Here is a 13,810-nt window from a genome sequence, read left to right as displayed (position 1 = left end):
ACCCAAAAGTCCAACTTGTACAATGCTTTGCCATTGCAGTTTTTGATTGCTCAGCCCATACAACTCCAGGATCCTGCCATACCAATAAAAACCACATGGATTAGAAGGCTGAGAAAAAAAAAACTCCCATGTTATAGGATTGTTTTTCTGTTTTTCACAGGAACACCAATGCTGTTGGGAAGCAGGAAGAGGAGCAGCACAACAACCCCTGGCTCCCTTCCATTTGCAGCCTCCAGAGAAACCATTGCTGCTGCTCCTGATGGCTCATCCAACAGGGCAGATCCCTCCAAAGACCCCTCCAAACCCAAAGAGATCCAAGCACAGGGTGTCCTGAAACCAAAAATGTGTGTCTCCAACAGCACATGCAACGTAAAGGCGTCATCAGGAATGCTCTGGGAAGAAAATGTTCACAGGCAAAAGCAGCTCCTAAAAAGTAAGGTACAAATCCTACTGTGGTTGTCAGGAATATGGTTTCAATAATAAGATGAGATCAGTCTCAGAGAAGAAAAGTGAAATAATGGAAAGTCGGGCCATTTTTGTGCAGCTTTAAGTGCTGAGCGTGAGTCATCTGGTGAGAGATCAATCAGCTGATCTGACTGTATACATTGCTATGGTTCACAGAAAACAAGATTAAAATTACCAAGATAGGCTTAGATTCCCAAGAAAATCTTGAAAAAGCATTAAAATTGCAAAGTCAAGCAGCCCCACCCTACCCAAGTACTACCAGTAGTGAGGCTATTTTTACAACCTTGTTCTGATACCTTTCTTTCACTCCTTCAACCTTTTTTTTAATGACACAACAACCTGAACTATGATTATTAACAAGATGTAATAACATAAAACATAATTTCTTTGGGTTCAGCTGTGTCTGGGATGTCTTACTTCCAACATTAATTCTCACAGCTGAAATGCGGATGACACCAGCAGCTGTATTCATGCAGGTATTTTTGCAGAAAGCAACTGAGAATAATTTGGGTTTAGTATCAATATGTTTGTGAGAAACTTATTCCTTAAAAATGTTGTAATAGAACCTGTCATAGAACCTTTTTTTCTTACAGCTGTGTTTTCTGAAGAGAATTTTTTGCAGGCAGGTAGGGAAAATTTGTCATCACTGAGCATAAAGCTACTGAATGTCACACATTTGGAAGCCTAAATGCTGTTTTTAATGCCTGAAGTTAAATCATGGCATTCCCCTAACTGAGAGCAACTTTGTTTTACAAAAGTGAAGCATCCACTGAGATCTGGCAAAGCCCAACTTAATCCCCACCTCTAAACCTGGTTTAGGGAGGAATTTAATTTCATGTTCACAGGTTTCAAGGTTTATTCCAAAATGTTGGTGAGAACAGTGTTAGGGAGGAAATACAGTTCAGGCTTTTATAAGGCAAATGTACCCAACACAGATCTTTTTAATATGTTTTTAAAGTACAATATAATATGTACAATATGTCATAAAGAGGAAAATATTTTAAGTTTATTGTAACCAAAAATTGAAATAAAACAGTAACGGGCTTTATTCCCAGATATTTAGTTCTAGAAATCAAATTATTTGGCAAGGAAGGAGCACTCCATCCAGTGTGACTTTTCAAACAGTTCATATGGAGCCATTCTGAAGTTCCTTTGTTATTTTGGATTCGTTCTGTCCTGAATGAGAATCTGATTTTTGAGCACACAGCCTTCTTTTGGTCCTAATTTGTACAGGGAGTATCAGTCAGTGAGCATTAAAACTTAATTATAAGTGTAGAAAATAATCTCTTTTTCTCAATGTGAATTGACAGGTTTCATAATAATGCCCTATAATGCACAATAACCTTTTGTTGATTATTTTTTTAATGGAGCTTTTCCACTGGCTAATGGATCTGTAGGAATGACAGAAAGCAAACTGGATTAAAAACAAAGGAAAAAAAAACAAAACTGTGGTGCTGATGAAAGGCTCAGTGTGGTGAAAGGGAAATGATTTGTGGTTAAAGCCCATAACAATCTGGTATTTTCTGCAATAAATTGGAATGAACTCCAACTGCAGGTCACACAGCAAGATATCCCTGGCTTTCCATGGCGCAGATTTTGGGAAGCACCAGCAAAGAGAGTTGAGTGTCCCAGAGTTTTAATTGTGATTTCCTTCCCTGTGAGGTCTGGATAATGTGAGAGACACTCTGGGTGTCACAGGGCAGCCACCATTAGACCTGATCTCTTCTGCCTAATGAGGCCTATTAATAACAGCCTGGCTTTCTTATTTCAGGAATTGCCCTCTCTGTCTAATGAGGTGGAGAACCCAATAAAAAATTAGCCATGCGCTCCTAACGAACTTTTAAATCTCTCCAAGGCAATTATGAATTCCCTGCTCCGAGGGACAGCGCAGAGGAGCTCGAGGCACAGGACAAGCAAGGCTGGAGGGTGCCCCTGTCCAGGGTGCCCCTGTCCAGGGTGCCACTCTCCAGGGTGACCCTGTCCAGGGCCTGCTCTCCAGGTGTGGCTTGGGACAAAAACCTGCTCACCTGGCCAGAGCCCCGCTCCCAGCAGGAGAAAACTCCAGCAGCTCCATGTTCACTGCGGGTAAAGCAGCATTTTTCTTCCTTTTTCCCCCACTTAGTTTTCTTTTTTTTTTTTCCGTTTTCTCCCCTTTTTCCCCATGGATGGTGTTTGCTTCCTGGGAACTTGTTAAGGGCAGAAGTTCACATTCCTTGATTTTTCCCTTTCCAGTGAAGTTTTGGCAGTTTGTATCCACTGCCAGAACTTGCTTGGTTGTCCAGGCTCCCTGTTTGGAGCTGCAGCTGCTGTTCCTGGGGGGGAACTTGTTAAGAGTTTGGGAATTTACAAATCCCCAGCTTCCCAAGCGCCTGGCACTTCCAGCTCCAGCTGTAGCTGTGGACATGGCCCAGGTGGTACCTGCCTGATGGACTTCCCTGCCTTTTCCTCCTGCACATGTTGCAGACCCATCTCTGCTCCTTTCCCCTGTCCTAAGACATTCCTAAATGTTGAAGCAGCCTTTGACTGGGAAGTGTTTTCTTTCTGGATCAGCCATGGAGAGATCTGACAATCTAAATAAACAGGAAAGTTTGTGAACTGCCAGTGACGAGTTGCTTCGGTGATGGGGTGAGAAAAGGAAACAGGCAAAACATCAAGAACTTGAATTTGGATGTAAAAATATGTAATTTGAAACACAGAAATGTGTAACCTTGACAGGACAAGGGGAATGGCTTCCCAGTGCCAGAGGGCAGGGATGGATGGGATATTGGGATGGAATTCCTGGCTGGGAGGGTAGAAGCTGTGAAGAGAAGCTGTGGCTGCCCCTGCATCCCTGGCAGTGCCCAAGGCCAGGTTGGACAGGACTTGGAGCACCTGGGACAGTGGGAGGTGTCCCTGCCCATGGCTGGGGTGGGATGAGCTTTAAATTCCCTTCCAACCAAAACCCAGATTCATTTTCACCATTTTAACATCCATAACCAAACTCAGCCCTACGCCCATCACACCTTTTCCTCCCTTTGAATCACCAGAGCATAAAGCAGCTTCTCTGTGTCCTGCAGGAGGCCCTGGAGCTGCACAACCCCCAGTTCATCTCGCGCTCGCAGCAGAGGCTGAAGAGGCTGGAGCTCATGGTGCAGCTGAGGAGGGCCCAGCACAGGGAGGCTCCCCCGGGCACCCCCCGGGCCCGGGCGCGCAAGCTCTCCACCTCCACCTCCAGCAGGAAGAGGCAATTCACCATCCCTGACCCTCTCAGTGGTGAGTTGGGAGCAGCAGCACGTCCTCGGCTGCCTTTGGAAGTACTGCATGGAATTTCCAAATTGAATTTGGGGAGGAATGGGAGAGCTGCTGTTCCTGGTTCATTCCACAGTGTGATATTTTCAGGGTCCCCCATGGCAGGAAGGAATGATGAATCTGACTCCGTGTTCTTAGAAGGCTAATTTATTTTTTCATGTACTTATGCTATATTGAAGAATATAGCATATTCTTTACATACTAAATACTATATACTAATATACTAAAACTATACTAAAGAATAGAAAATGGATACTTAGAGAAGGCTTAACAAGATACTAATTAAAAACTCCTGACCTCTTCCAGAGTCCTGACACAGCTGGACAGTGATTGGTCATTAAGTAAAAACTATTGACATGAAACCAATCAAACATTCACCTGTTGGATAAACAATCTCCAAACCACATTCCAAAGCAGCAAAACACAGGAGAAGCAAATAAGACAATTATTGTTTTCATTTTTCTCTGAGGCTTCCCAGCTTCCCAAGAAAAGAAATCTTGGCAAAGGGATTTTCCAGAAACTATGACAGTGACACTCCAGCATCTGTGCAGATGCTCCTGGCAGGAATTCCTGAGAAGGGTTAGTGGGGATGAGGAGTTTCCTGTGCTCTGTGGCAGCTCCTTGGGCACTTTTTGTCCCTGTCACATGCAGTTGTGTTCTTCAGCACGGTGCAGCTGCTGCTGGTTGTGGGCTGATGGCAATAAATGACATTTCATCCTCTCCCAGCTTACAGAATGATCAGTTTGGGGACAGAGGTGACAGCAGGGAGGCAGGTGGGATTTGGGATGGGAGCCCCAGCTGCAGGTGTGGATTTGCCTCTTGTGTCAGAAATCCCAGAGCTGGGGAAGAGCTCTGGCCTGCCCAGCCCTGCTAAATCAGGCCATGCAAACTCTGTCATTTCCTAATTTAAGATGATTAGGTTGTGGCAAACAGCCTCAGCACCCAGTGAGGGAAACCCTTCTGTCCCTCACAACACCTCTGTAAATGTTATCTAAGCTCAAGATGTTAAACAAATTGATTTTCTTTTTCTTTTCTTTTTCTTTTTTTTTTTTTAATTGCCATCTGGATTTTAATTAACTCAGTTGACTAAAGAACAAAGATTTATATGATTGACTGGCATTCCTCTTTACATCTTGGTTTTAAATCTGTGGCTGCTTGAAGATACATTATGCTACTGAAAAGTAATTAATTGAAAAGATTAAACAAACTAACGAAGACACCTGGAGGATGCAGGAAAGGGAATATTTGATGTCCTCAACCTGGGGAAACACAAATAGGTTTTTGGCTCCCTGGAGAATGAGGGTGAGTCCAGGGGATGTGAGTGCAGCCACATTTCAGGGCTCTTGGAGTTTCCTGGAGAATTCCAGCTTCCAGTGGTCTGTCCTAATCAGAGCCCTACTGAGTTTTTATAGTGAGAGCTAAATACACATAAGGACACATGGCACAAAGCATGAATTCTATCTTAAAGACTCAACAGAATTAATTCACCATTTCCATGATCCAAGTTAATTTACCTGGAATCAGATCTCTCAGGGCTGTGCAGTGTGAGGACTCTGAGCTCTGCCAGCAGCACACCAGGAGTTTGTCATCTTTATTAGAGGAAGTGGCAAAAATCTCCCACTTCTGTCTGAACATCTTTGAAAATCCCCCAAACCACTCTGCAAATAATTTATGAAACAAAATATGAAAGGCTAAACCTATTTCTCCTCAAATTATAATGAAATTTTAATCTTTATGCTTGTTTAATGAGTAATAAAATCATAATATTGAAATATATTCATTAATTATTGAAGTTAATGACTATTTCCATCTTTTAGTGGTTGGTCATTAAAGGTGAATTTGTCTAGAGAGAATCTTTGGTTTCTGTAACTCATCTGCCTTCGTGTAGTGTGGTTTTCTGTTTGTGAGACCTTAATATTTTTATAATGACAGAAGTGTCACATGTCTGTAGTTGAAGCAGAACTGGAGTTATGCTGGAAATCCAAATCCCTGGGTGAAGCACAGCCTGTAACCTGCACTACAGAGGGCCCTTGTTGGAGCCCTGGCTGCTGAGAATTTCAGATTTTCTGTGCCGAAGGCACTGACCTCCAGGACAACACTGCACTGACCTGAGGCCGTGGAGAAGCTTCCAAAATGGAATGATGGAACTGGGATTGTGGGTGTGGAGTTTGGATAGAAGTGTGTGATATCAGAGGTGTGTGATACCAAACTACACACTCATAATCTCAGTTCTGTTATTTCACTTTGGAAGCTTCTCCACAGCCTCAGGTCAAATGCAGAGTTCTCTTGGGGGTCAGTACAGAAAGTCTGAAATTCTCAGCACCCAGGGTGGGGAGGAGTAGGTGCCTGCTTTTATTCAGGTGGAAATGGGGCTTTAACTGCAGCCCAAGGTGTTTTAAGCAGTTTGCTGCCCTTACCTCTCTCTGAAATAAGTTTGGGATATGTGCTTCTCTCTGCTCTTGCAACTTGGATTCCAATAAAATAATTCACACCCAGAGCAAAGACCTGCAGGGATTTTTCTCTCTCCCAGAGAGATTATTCTATCAGCCTAAAACATCTTTATTGATAACATGAAATTATTGACTAGCAGGGTTTCCCTGTGTTTTGACAGTGTTGTTTCAACTTCAGTTTCTTTCAGGATGAAGAAATAATTGGCATTCAGCATAATTTCCATATAAATACCAACATCTGTGCAGTTCCCATTTACCTTCCCATCCTCAAAACCCCGAGCTGCTTACCAGTTTTTAATTGTCCTTCACGAGCAGGGTTTTACAAAACGCTGAAAGTAATCTGAGGAAATTGGAAATGTTTATCCTGCACGAGATTTTACCATCACCAGAGCTCTTTGAAGGCACAGAATCTGCTCAGAACTCCCAGGCAGCCTTTGTGCTTGGTAATGGGCACTGCTAAATTTTGAGAGTGCTAATTAGTCCAAGATAGACAACTCTGCTGTTGACTGTGTCGAACAAATTAGGGATCCCACTGTGACGAGCTGAATAGAAACAATGTTCAAATAACTGCATTTAAATCTCCAAAACCGTAATGTAATTACTGCACTGACAGGACTACCAGCTGTTTATGGGCCTTTAAATCTGCAGAATGAACAGCCCTGTGATCTTGGTGTGCACGGGGACTTTGGGAGGTTTCACACAATTTCTCAGGCACCTGTGGGGTTTTTTCCACCTTTCCTTTGAGGGGTTGGTTGTTCTTTGGGATTGGCCATGGGATTTGATGGTTACCCTTCCACGCCACTGTGGAGCCTGCTGAGCTCCTCTGGGTTTGCACCCAAACCCTCAATATTTAATAATATCTTGGAAACAATTTAAATTCCTTCAGCCGTGCTTCTAAACCTTCCCCAAAAGTATTTTTGGATTGCTGCTTGTTTGGGTGTTTTTTGGATTGCTGTTTGTTTGGATTTTCTAGGGGTGGATTTCTCCAGCAGCTCTGTGCCAGGGAGGCTTTTATTTGGAGTGAGGGAGGAGAAGGGGGCAATCAGAGAATTTGCAATAGTCCTGCAGCCACTCAGGTGTAATCCTGTGACATTCACATTGGTGCTCAGCTGGGACTTTATTTGGGGCCTTTGTCACAGACATGTTTTATGAAAAATCCTTTCGTTAGGATTTTTTCTCCTGAGAAGCTGAGAGGCCTCAGAAATGAAATGTAAACATTGATTATCTGCTGCTGTGGAATGCAACAGGTAGATCTTTGATTAGTCCTTGTTAGTTGTTTCTAATTAATGGCCAATCACAGCCCAGCTGTCTCAGACTCTCTGGTCAGTCACAAGATTTTATTATCAATGCATTCATTTCCTTGCCAGCCTTCTGATGAAATCCTTTCTTCTATTCTTTTAGTGTAGTTTTAACATATCATTTTCTTTTAATATAATATATATCATAAAATAATAAACCAACCTTCTGAAACACGGATTCAAAATCCTCGTCTCTTCTCTCATCCTGAGACCCTGAAAACACCACCACAGTCATTCACTTTAGGTCATTTCCCAGTTTCCTTCTCCCCATTCAAACTTTTAATAGTGCCACCCATTCTTTTGGCTTTTTTGGCTGGCATCTCTGAATAAAGTCTAAGCTGCAGTCAGGGTAATGGAATTAAGAAGAGGAATGATCTGTTTTGAAGATATTATTAAACTAATGTTAATTCTGCCACATCTTCTTCAAAAGCTGCTATTTTTGGGACCAAAAATGCTTTTTAGGATAATATGCTCTAATGATATTAGAAAGATTTAGGAAGGCCAGGTGAGATGCTAATATTTTTGTTTTTCTGGATAAAATCCATGAATATTTAAGTATCATTTGGACAGAGAGGACTGAAATCTCCAGCAACATCCCCAAAATTATTCTAATATGAAAATGTTTGCATAAACCTCTCAATTTTACAGCTTTTTAGAGATATTAGTACTGTTTTCCAGAAAAGTTAAAATATTGAGGAGGGTCAGAAGTCTCAGTAGTAGCAGGAGAGACCTGAACAGCTGGAAAACCTGGGAACCACCTTGTCACAGACAAATTTTCTGAAAAATCCTTTTGCTAAGATCTTTTCTCCTGAGAAGCTGGGAAACTTCAGCTTCTCCACGTTTTGCTACTCGGGAATGTGATTTGGAGAATTGTTTACCCAGCATGTGAATTGTTTTTAATTAATCACCAATCACAGGTCCAGCTGTGTCGAGGCTGTGAGCAATCACAAGATTTTTTTATTCATTCCTTTCTTTTCTTTTCCAGCCTTCTGATGTCTCCTTTCTCTTTCTTTAGTATAGTTTTAATATATCAATATATAATAGAATAGAATAGAATAGAATAGAATAGAATAGAATAGAATAGAATAGAATATATAAATAATAACATTATAATATAATATCATATATTGAAATATTAAAACATTAATAATAATAATAATAATAATAATAATAATAATAATAATAATAATAATAATAATAATAATAATAATAATAATAATAATAATTTTTGCCCTTTTTTTTTTTTTTTTTTTTTTTGCTTTACACACCCTGGATGAATTCCCAGGAAAATGTGATGCAGAGCTCAACATCACATCCACATGCACCTTAGATTCAAGGCTAATTTATTTTCTTGGGGACTGCTGATTTTAAAAACCCCAGTGTTTAAAAAAACGTTCTATATCCGAGGATTTCTCTGGGCAAATGGGTTTTTGGTGAATTATTTTTTCAGTTCAGTTCATGACAAATTAAATTAGAGATCCACCAGCAGCAGTGCTTTGCTTTGCACACATCCTCAAAGGCACATTTTAGCTCCTACCAAATTTTGAGAATTTACATTCATGTTAGAAGAAAATGAGTCTATATTGTGTATTCTTTGATAAATTTTGCCACTGTTTTTCTCTTTTAAGTGCTCCAGTGATTTAGTGGTAAATAGGAAGTCAGGGGCTGGTTCCAACACAATCATTTCATCTGTTCTCTGTCTAAATATTTACTGACTTCCCAGGCAGGAGAGTTACTCATCCTCTTGGAGGTGCAGTTTAGCATTAATTAAAATATATTACAGGGACGACCCATTTACCTTCATTTCCAGCTTGCTTTAGTGCAGGTGTGAGACCAGTTGTAAAAGCCAGAAACTCAGGAGTTTCACAGGGTGGGAATAAAACACCCCGGAGGAGACTCAGCCCTCTCTGTCTGCAGCTTTATCAACTGTGGTGCATCCCTGGCACTGCTGAAGGTCTGCTCTGAAATCCCTGCTCCAAAAGCCATCCAAGGCTATGGAATCTGATAAGGGGCTTTGATAAGGAGCAGCTAAAACACAATTTAGAGCCTATCAGCCTGGGGAATTGTCTACATTTGATCTTGGCTTGGTAGGAGAGAGCTTTAAGCCAGGTCTCCAGGATGAGCTCGAGGTTATTTCAGCTCTGTTTGCTGCTCTGCCCCTTTTAAATGCTCATTCTTCTCAATGTCAAGGATTAACAACTATTTAAATCCACTCATGACTTTATTTTCTCATTTCTAGCATTTTTTTTATTTATTTCTTATTTAACTTTTGAGTCCTAATCCTACAATCCATCAAGGATTAGCCTCTGTGATTGCATGTGATTTTTCTTCTGGTAAATAGCAAGCTGGGAAGTGCTGCAGGAATGTTTGGCCATGAGAATTAACCTCGTGGCTCCATGGGGAAGTGGATTTATTATTTTCTTGGAGGATTCTCCCCAGAGTCTCTTTTGAGTCCATCCCTTCAAAGCCCTGCACAGCCTCATATATTGTTCCAGGGCAGGGATGGGTCTGATGCCCTTCTGTGCCAGCAGGAGAGGATTGTTCTGGACCAACAGCACCAGCACAGCTCCCAGCCTTCCCAGAAATTGAAAACAGAGGCCACCCTGATTAGGGACTGGCAGGGAAATGCATTTGATCAGTTTATCATGCTGTATATAGAATAGGGAGTGGGTCTGCAAACCCCTGGATGGGCATTTCCTGTTCTGGTGGCTACACAAAGCTCTGGAATGTTCTTGTGTCACCATGCTCCATCCCTGGAGGAGTTCAAAGCCAGCTTGAAGGGGTTTGGAGCAACCTGGGAGAGTGGAAGGTGTCCCTGGGTCAGAGACAGGCTGCTCCCTGCACTTTGAGAGTCATTTGGACAGCAGCAGCATCCAAGTGTTTATTCCTTTTAAGTGAATCAACACGCAAATGAGCGTTAGAACACTAATAAATAAAAGACAAATTATGTTTTCCTTGCAAATCGAGCATATGGCTGGTGTGTGCTGAAGATTTAACAAGGATGATTAAGTGTAGACAACTGCTGAGGGGGGAAAGTCAGTCCTGAGGCAGAGGAGGCTCCAGAGCCTCTCTCCTTTCTGAGTTTGTTCTTTGGAAACTGCACCAGTTCAGAACTGAAACCACTGATTTTGATTTTTGATTGGAAGGATGGAACATCTCTGCTGTGAGGAATGGATGAGAGACTTGGGATTGTTCAGCCTGGAAAAGGCCCCAGGGAGAGCTCAGAGCCCCTGCAGGGCCTGAAGGAGCTCCAGGAGAGCTGGGGAAGGACTGGGGACAAGGATGGAGGGACAGCACACAGGGAATGGCTTTAAGCTGACAAAAGGCAGGGATGGATGGGAGATTGGGAATTCCTGGCTGGGATGGAATTCCCAGAGCAGCTGTGGCTGCCCCTGGATCCCTGGCAGTGCCCAAGGCCAGGCTGGACATTGGGAGCACCTGGGACAGTGGGAGGTGTCCCTGCCATGGGAATGGGAAGGGCTTTATGGTCCTTTCCAACCCAAATAATTCTGTGATTCCATGAATTTTACACAGAGATACAGCAGTGATCTCATTTATTTCTTGGCTTCCCACCTTGTACAAATATACTCCCTTCCCATTCAGGACTCATTTTTGCAAGGCAGGTGTTAAAATCACCATTTCCTCAGAACCACTCACTGCTCAGATCAGAAATTATTTTCCTCTATCCAGGGAAATGCTGATTGGAATTATCACAGATATCTTCATACTTGATCAGGAAGGAGTAATATGATTTTCCTCCTTCTCAAGCTCAGATAATTATCCACAGCCCTGCAAAACTGGTGTAAATTGAATCAGAAATGGCTGCACCAGGGCAGGCTCCTGACACACTGAGGAGCAGCCAGGCTGCAGCTGCCTGCAGGAACCTGTGAGGAAATTTTGGAGAGATTTGGATATTTGGATCTGGCCTTAAGCCTTCAAAACTTTAACCAGAGATGGCAAATTGTGGCTCAGTGAAATACGACATTTGAGATTTCAGTAAAAGCAGACCCCTCCAGTACTAACTTTATTTTCTCTCTGCCAGATAACCTCTTCAAACCAAAGGAGAGAGTCATTCCCGAGAGGGAGATGCACATGAGATCTAAAAGGTACAAATCCCTCTGCTTTACAGTTTGTCCATGGATTTTTCTCTGTTCTATCAGCTTAGATTTGGGCAGCCCTGCCCTTTCAACACCCCCATGACAATGAAAACCAAACCCTCAGCAGGTCCTTCATGTTGAACACCCAAAAATGGAAGCAGTGAGGTCACTTTGGATTTTTTCCCCCAGATTATGGCACAGAGGATGCAAAACCAGGACTGTCCAGCTTTCCCTTCCAAATCCTGGGAATTCTATCACTGATTTTAATGGGAAAAGATCAGAAGCCACCTTTTGAATGGCAACTCGTGTTATTTTTAGAATGGAAAGATTGTGTTGTCCTTGGTAAAACATGTTCCTAATGACAGTGAAAAAATGTAAACAGTTTGCAGACTTACAATGATGGTTTTCTTATATTTTAGAAGATTAATTGAAAATGATTGCTTGATACTAATTGTGTGACATAAATACAACAAAAAACCAACCATGTTCACCCAGATTCTGCTTTGAATTTTGTTGCTACAAGTTGGAACCGACTTCACTGAGCTCATTAGAAGCTACTGCATTGAAATCACCTGATCCCATCTCTTTCTTAAGTTTTTTTGTTCCAAAATCAGAATTTTCAGCAAGATTTGAAACCAGTCAGATTTCATATCAAACCATGACTGTTCATAATTTATCACTCCCATGCCATAAATCAAATTTAAATACTTAGAGATGCCCATTACAAGTATTGCACGGAAGGCAAATATTCCCTACAGGAAAAATTAATTATTTGTGAGCCCCAGGGATGACATGAGCTCTGCTTTCTGAATTCCTGACAGGATTTATGACAATTTACCTGAGGTCAAAAAGAAACAAGAAGAGAAGCAGAAGCGGATCATCATCCAGAGCAACAGGCTGCGTGTGGAGATGTTTAAAAAGGTGAGGATTTCCTGTGATTTCTGGAGCAAATGCAGCCAGTAAATCTGAATCTGGGATGCCAACTCCACCTCACCTCCTGTATCACTAAACATTTCTATCACCTCATGGGTTTTAACAGTATTTTAAAGCATTTTTGTATTTTTTTCCTAGCAATTACTGGACCAGCTCCTCCACAGAAACACGGAGTGACAAAGGAGTCTCTTGCTCATCATCCTAATTGGATCTTGGATGCCTTTGACTTCTAGATAAGCCATAAAATTAACTGTTATCTCAATTACCTGGAGGTATTTTTCTTATCATTGGCTCTTTGTATAAAGAAAGATCATTTATGTTTCAATTGAAATTTTAAGGCAACTTTCTTGTAATCAAAAACAGCCTAAAAGGGAGCACAGCTGTTCCAGAGCATCACCTTTTGGTCAGTTTACCCAGAGGAAATAATTTTAAGAATTTTTAATGCAAATACTGAATTACAGGGGTATTATTTATCTTAATCTTCTTTTAAAAAGCACACTTCTCTGTAGCAATAGCCCAGTGTTTATAATACATGGAAAACTTATTTCTCTGAAGTATTTTATTAATTGATTTCCTGTGAGTTAAATCCTTGAAGAAAACTGTTTTATTTGTTATGTTTAGGAACCAGTTGAAATAGCATTACCACATCATCAGAGCAACAGCAGTTTCACATTAATACTTAACATTCCAAAAGGGACCAATATTTCAGCTTTCTGAAGAACTCCATTCCTGTTCATAGAGTGAAACTACCTAGCAAGCTCTCCCATTAAAAAAACCCAATATTTAACTATTTGTTTATAACACTTTTTCATGTTTTTTCATTGTAACATACGTTTTACTCCACTTCTGTGAGCACAAAGTGTTTCTAGAAATGGCAGATGAAGGAGTGGTGCCAAGAAGGATGTTTGCATCAAAAACTTGCAGAACTCAAACCAGCTGTCACGTTTCCTCCAAAAAAATATTTAAATCTTTATTTGTACATGTTGGAAGTAAAAACAAGCAGCTCACAAACCAATGGAGTTTATTTATGGAATAAAGCATGAGGATAATATTGATCCAAGCACTGTGTTTTTATTTGGTGCTGTTAAATAAAACAAAATTATTGAAACTGCCTGAGAAGTCGTGCCTTTGTACCCACAAATCCCATGGGGAAAAACCACTGCCCCTAAAAATCACTGCAAGTGTTAAATTCTGCTGCACAGAGTTTGAGCAGGGGTCTGAATGGGGCTGGAATTTGGCCTTTGGTGGTTCTGCTTTGTTTTCCCAATCCAGCCTGGGA

The 13,810-nt window shown here is 41.4% G+C and overlaps 1 protein-coding gene across 1 annotated transcript in view; it reads left to right on the top strand.

Annotated features, from left to right (window-relative positions):
* Positions 1–13,567, top strand: part of C8H10orf90 (chromosome 8 C10orf90 homolog) — a 61,781-nt gene extending 48,214 nt beyond the window's left edge. The window contains exons 4-9 of the mRNA XM_058029319.1: positions 161–433; positions 2,321–2,550; positions 3,522–3,717; positions 11,544–11,607; positions 12,420–12,519; positions 12,670–13,567. Of these exons, the coding sequence (XP_057885302.1) occupies positions 161–433; positions 2,321–2,550; positions 3,522–3,717; positions 11,544–11,607; positions 12,420–12,519; positions 12,670–12,708 (902 nt within the window). The 3' untranslated portion in view covers positions 12,709–13,567. The remainder of the gene's footprint in view (positions 1–160; positions 434–2,320; positions 2,551–3,521; positions 3,718–11,543; positions 11,608–12,419; positions 12,520–12,669) is intronic.
* Positions 13,568–13,810: the final 243 nt, after the last annotated feature.

This window comes from Melospiza georgiana, chromosome 8 (assembly GCF_028018845.1).
Source record: "Melospiza georgiana isolate bMelGeo1 chromosome 8, bMelGeo1.pri, whole genome shotgun sequence".
Classification (NCBI taxonomy): domain Eukaryota; kingdom Metazoa; phylum Chordata; class Aves; order Passeriformes; family Passerellidae; genus Melospiza; species Melospiza georgiana.
Note: the sequence above shows the minus strand (reverse complement) of the source record. Positions and strands in the feature narration are given on the sequence as shown.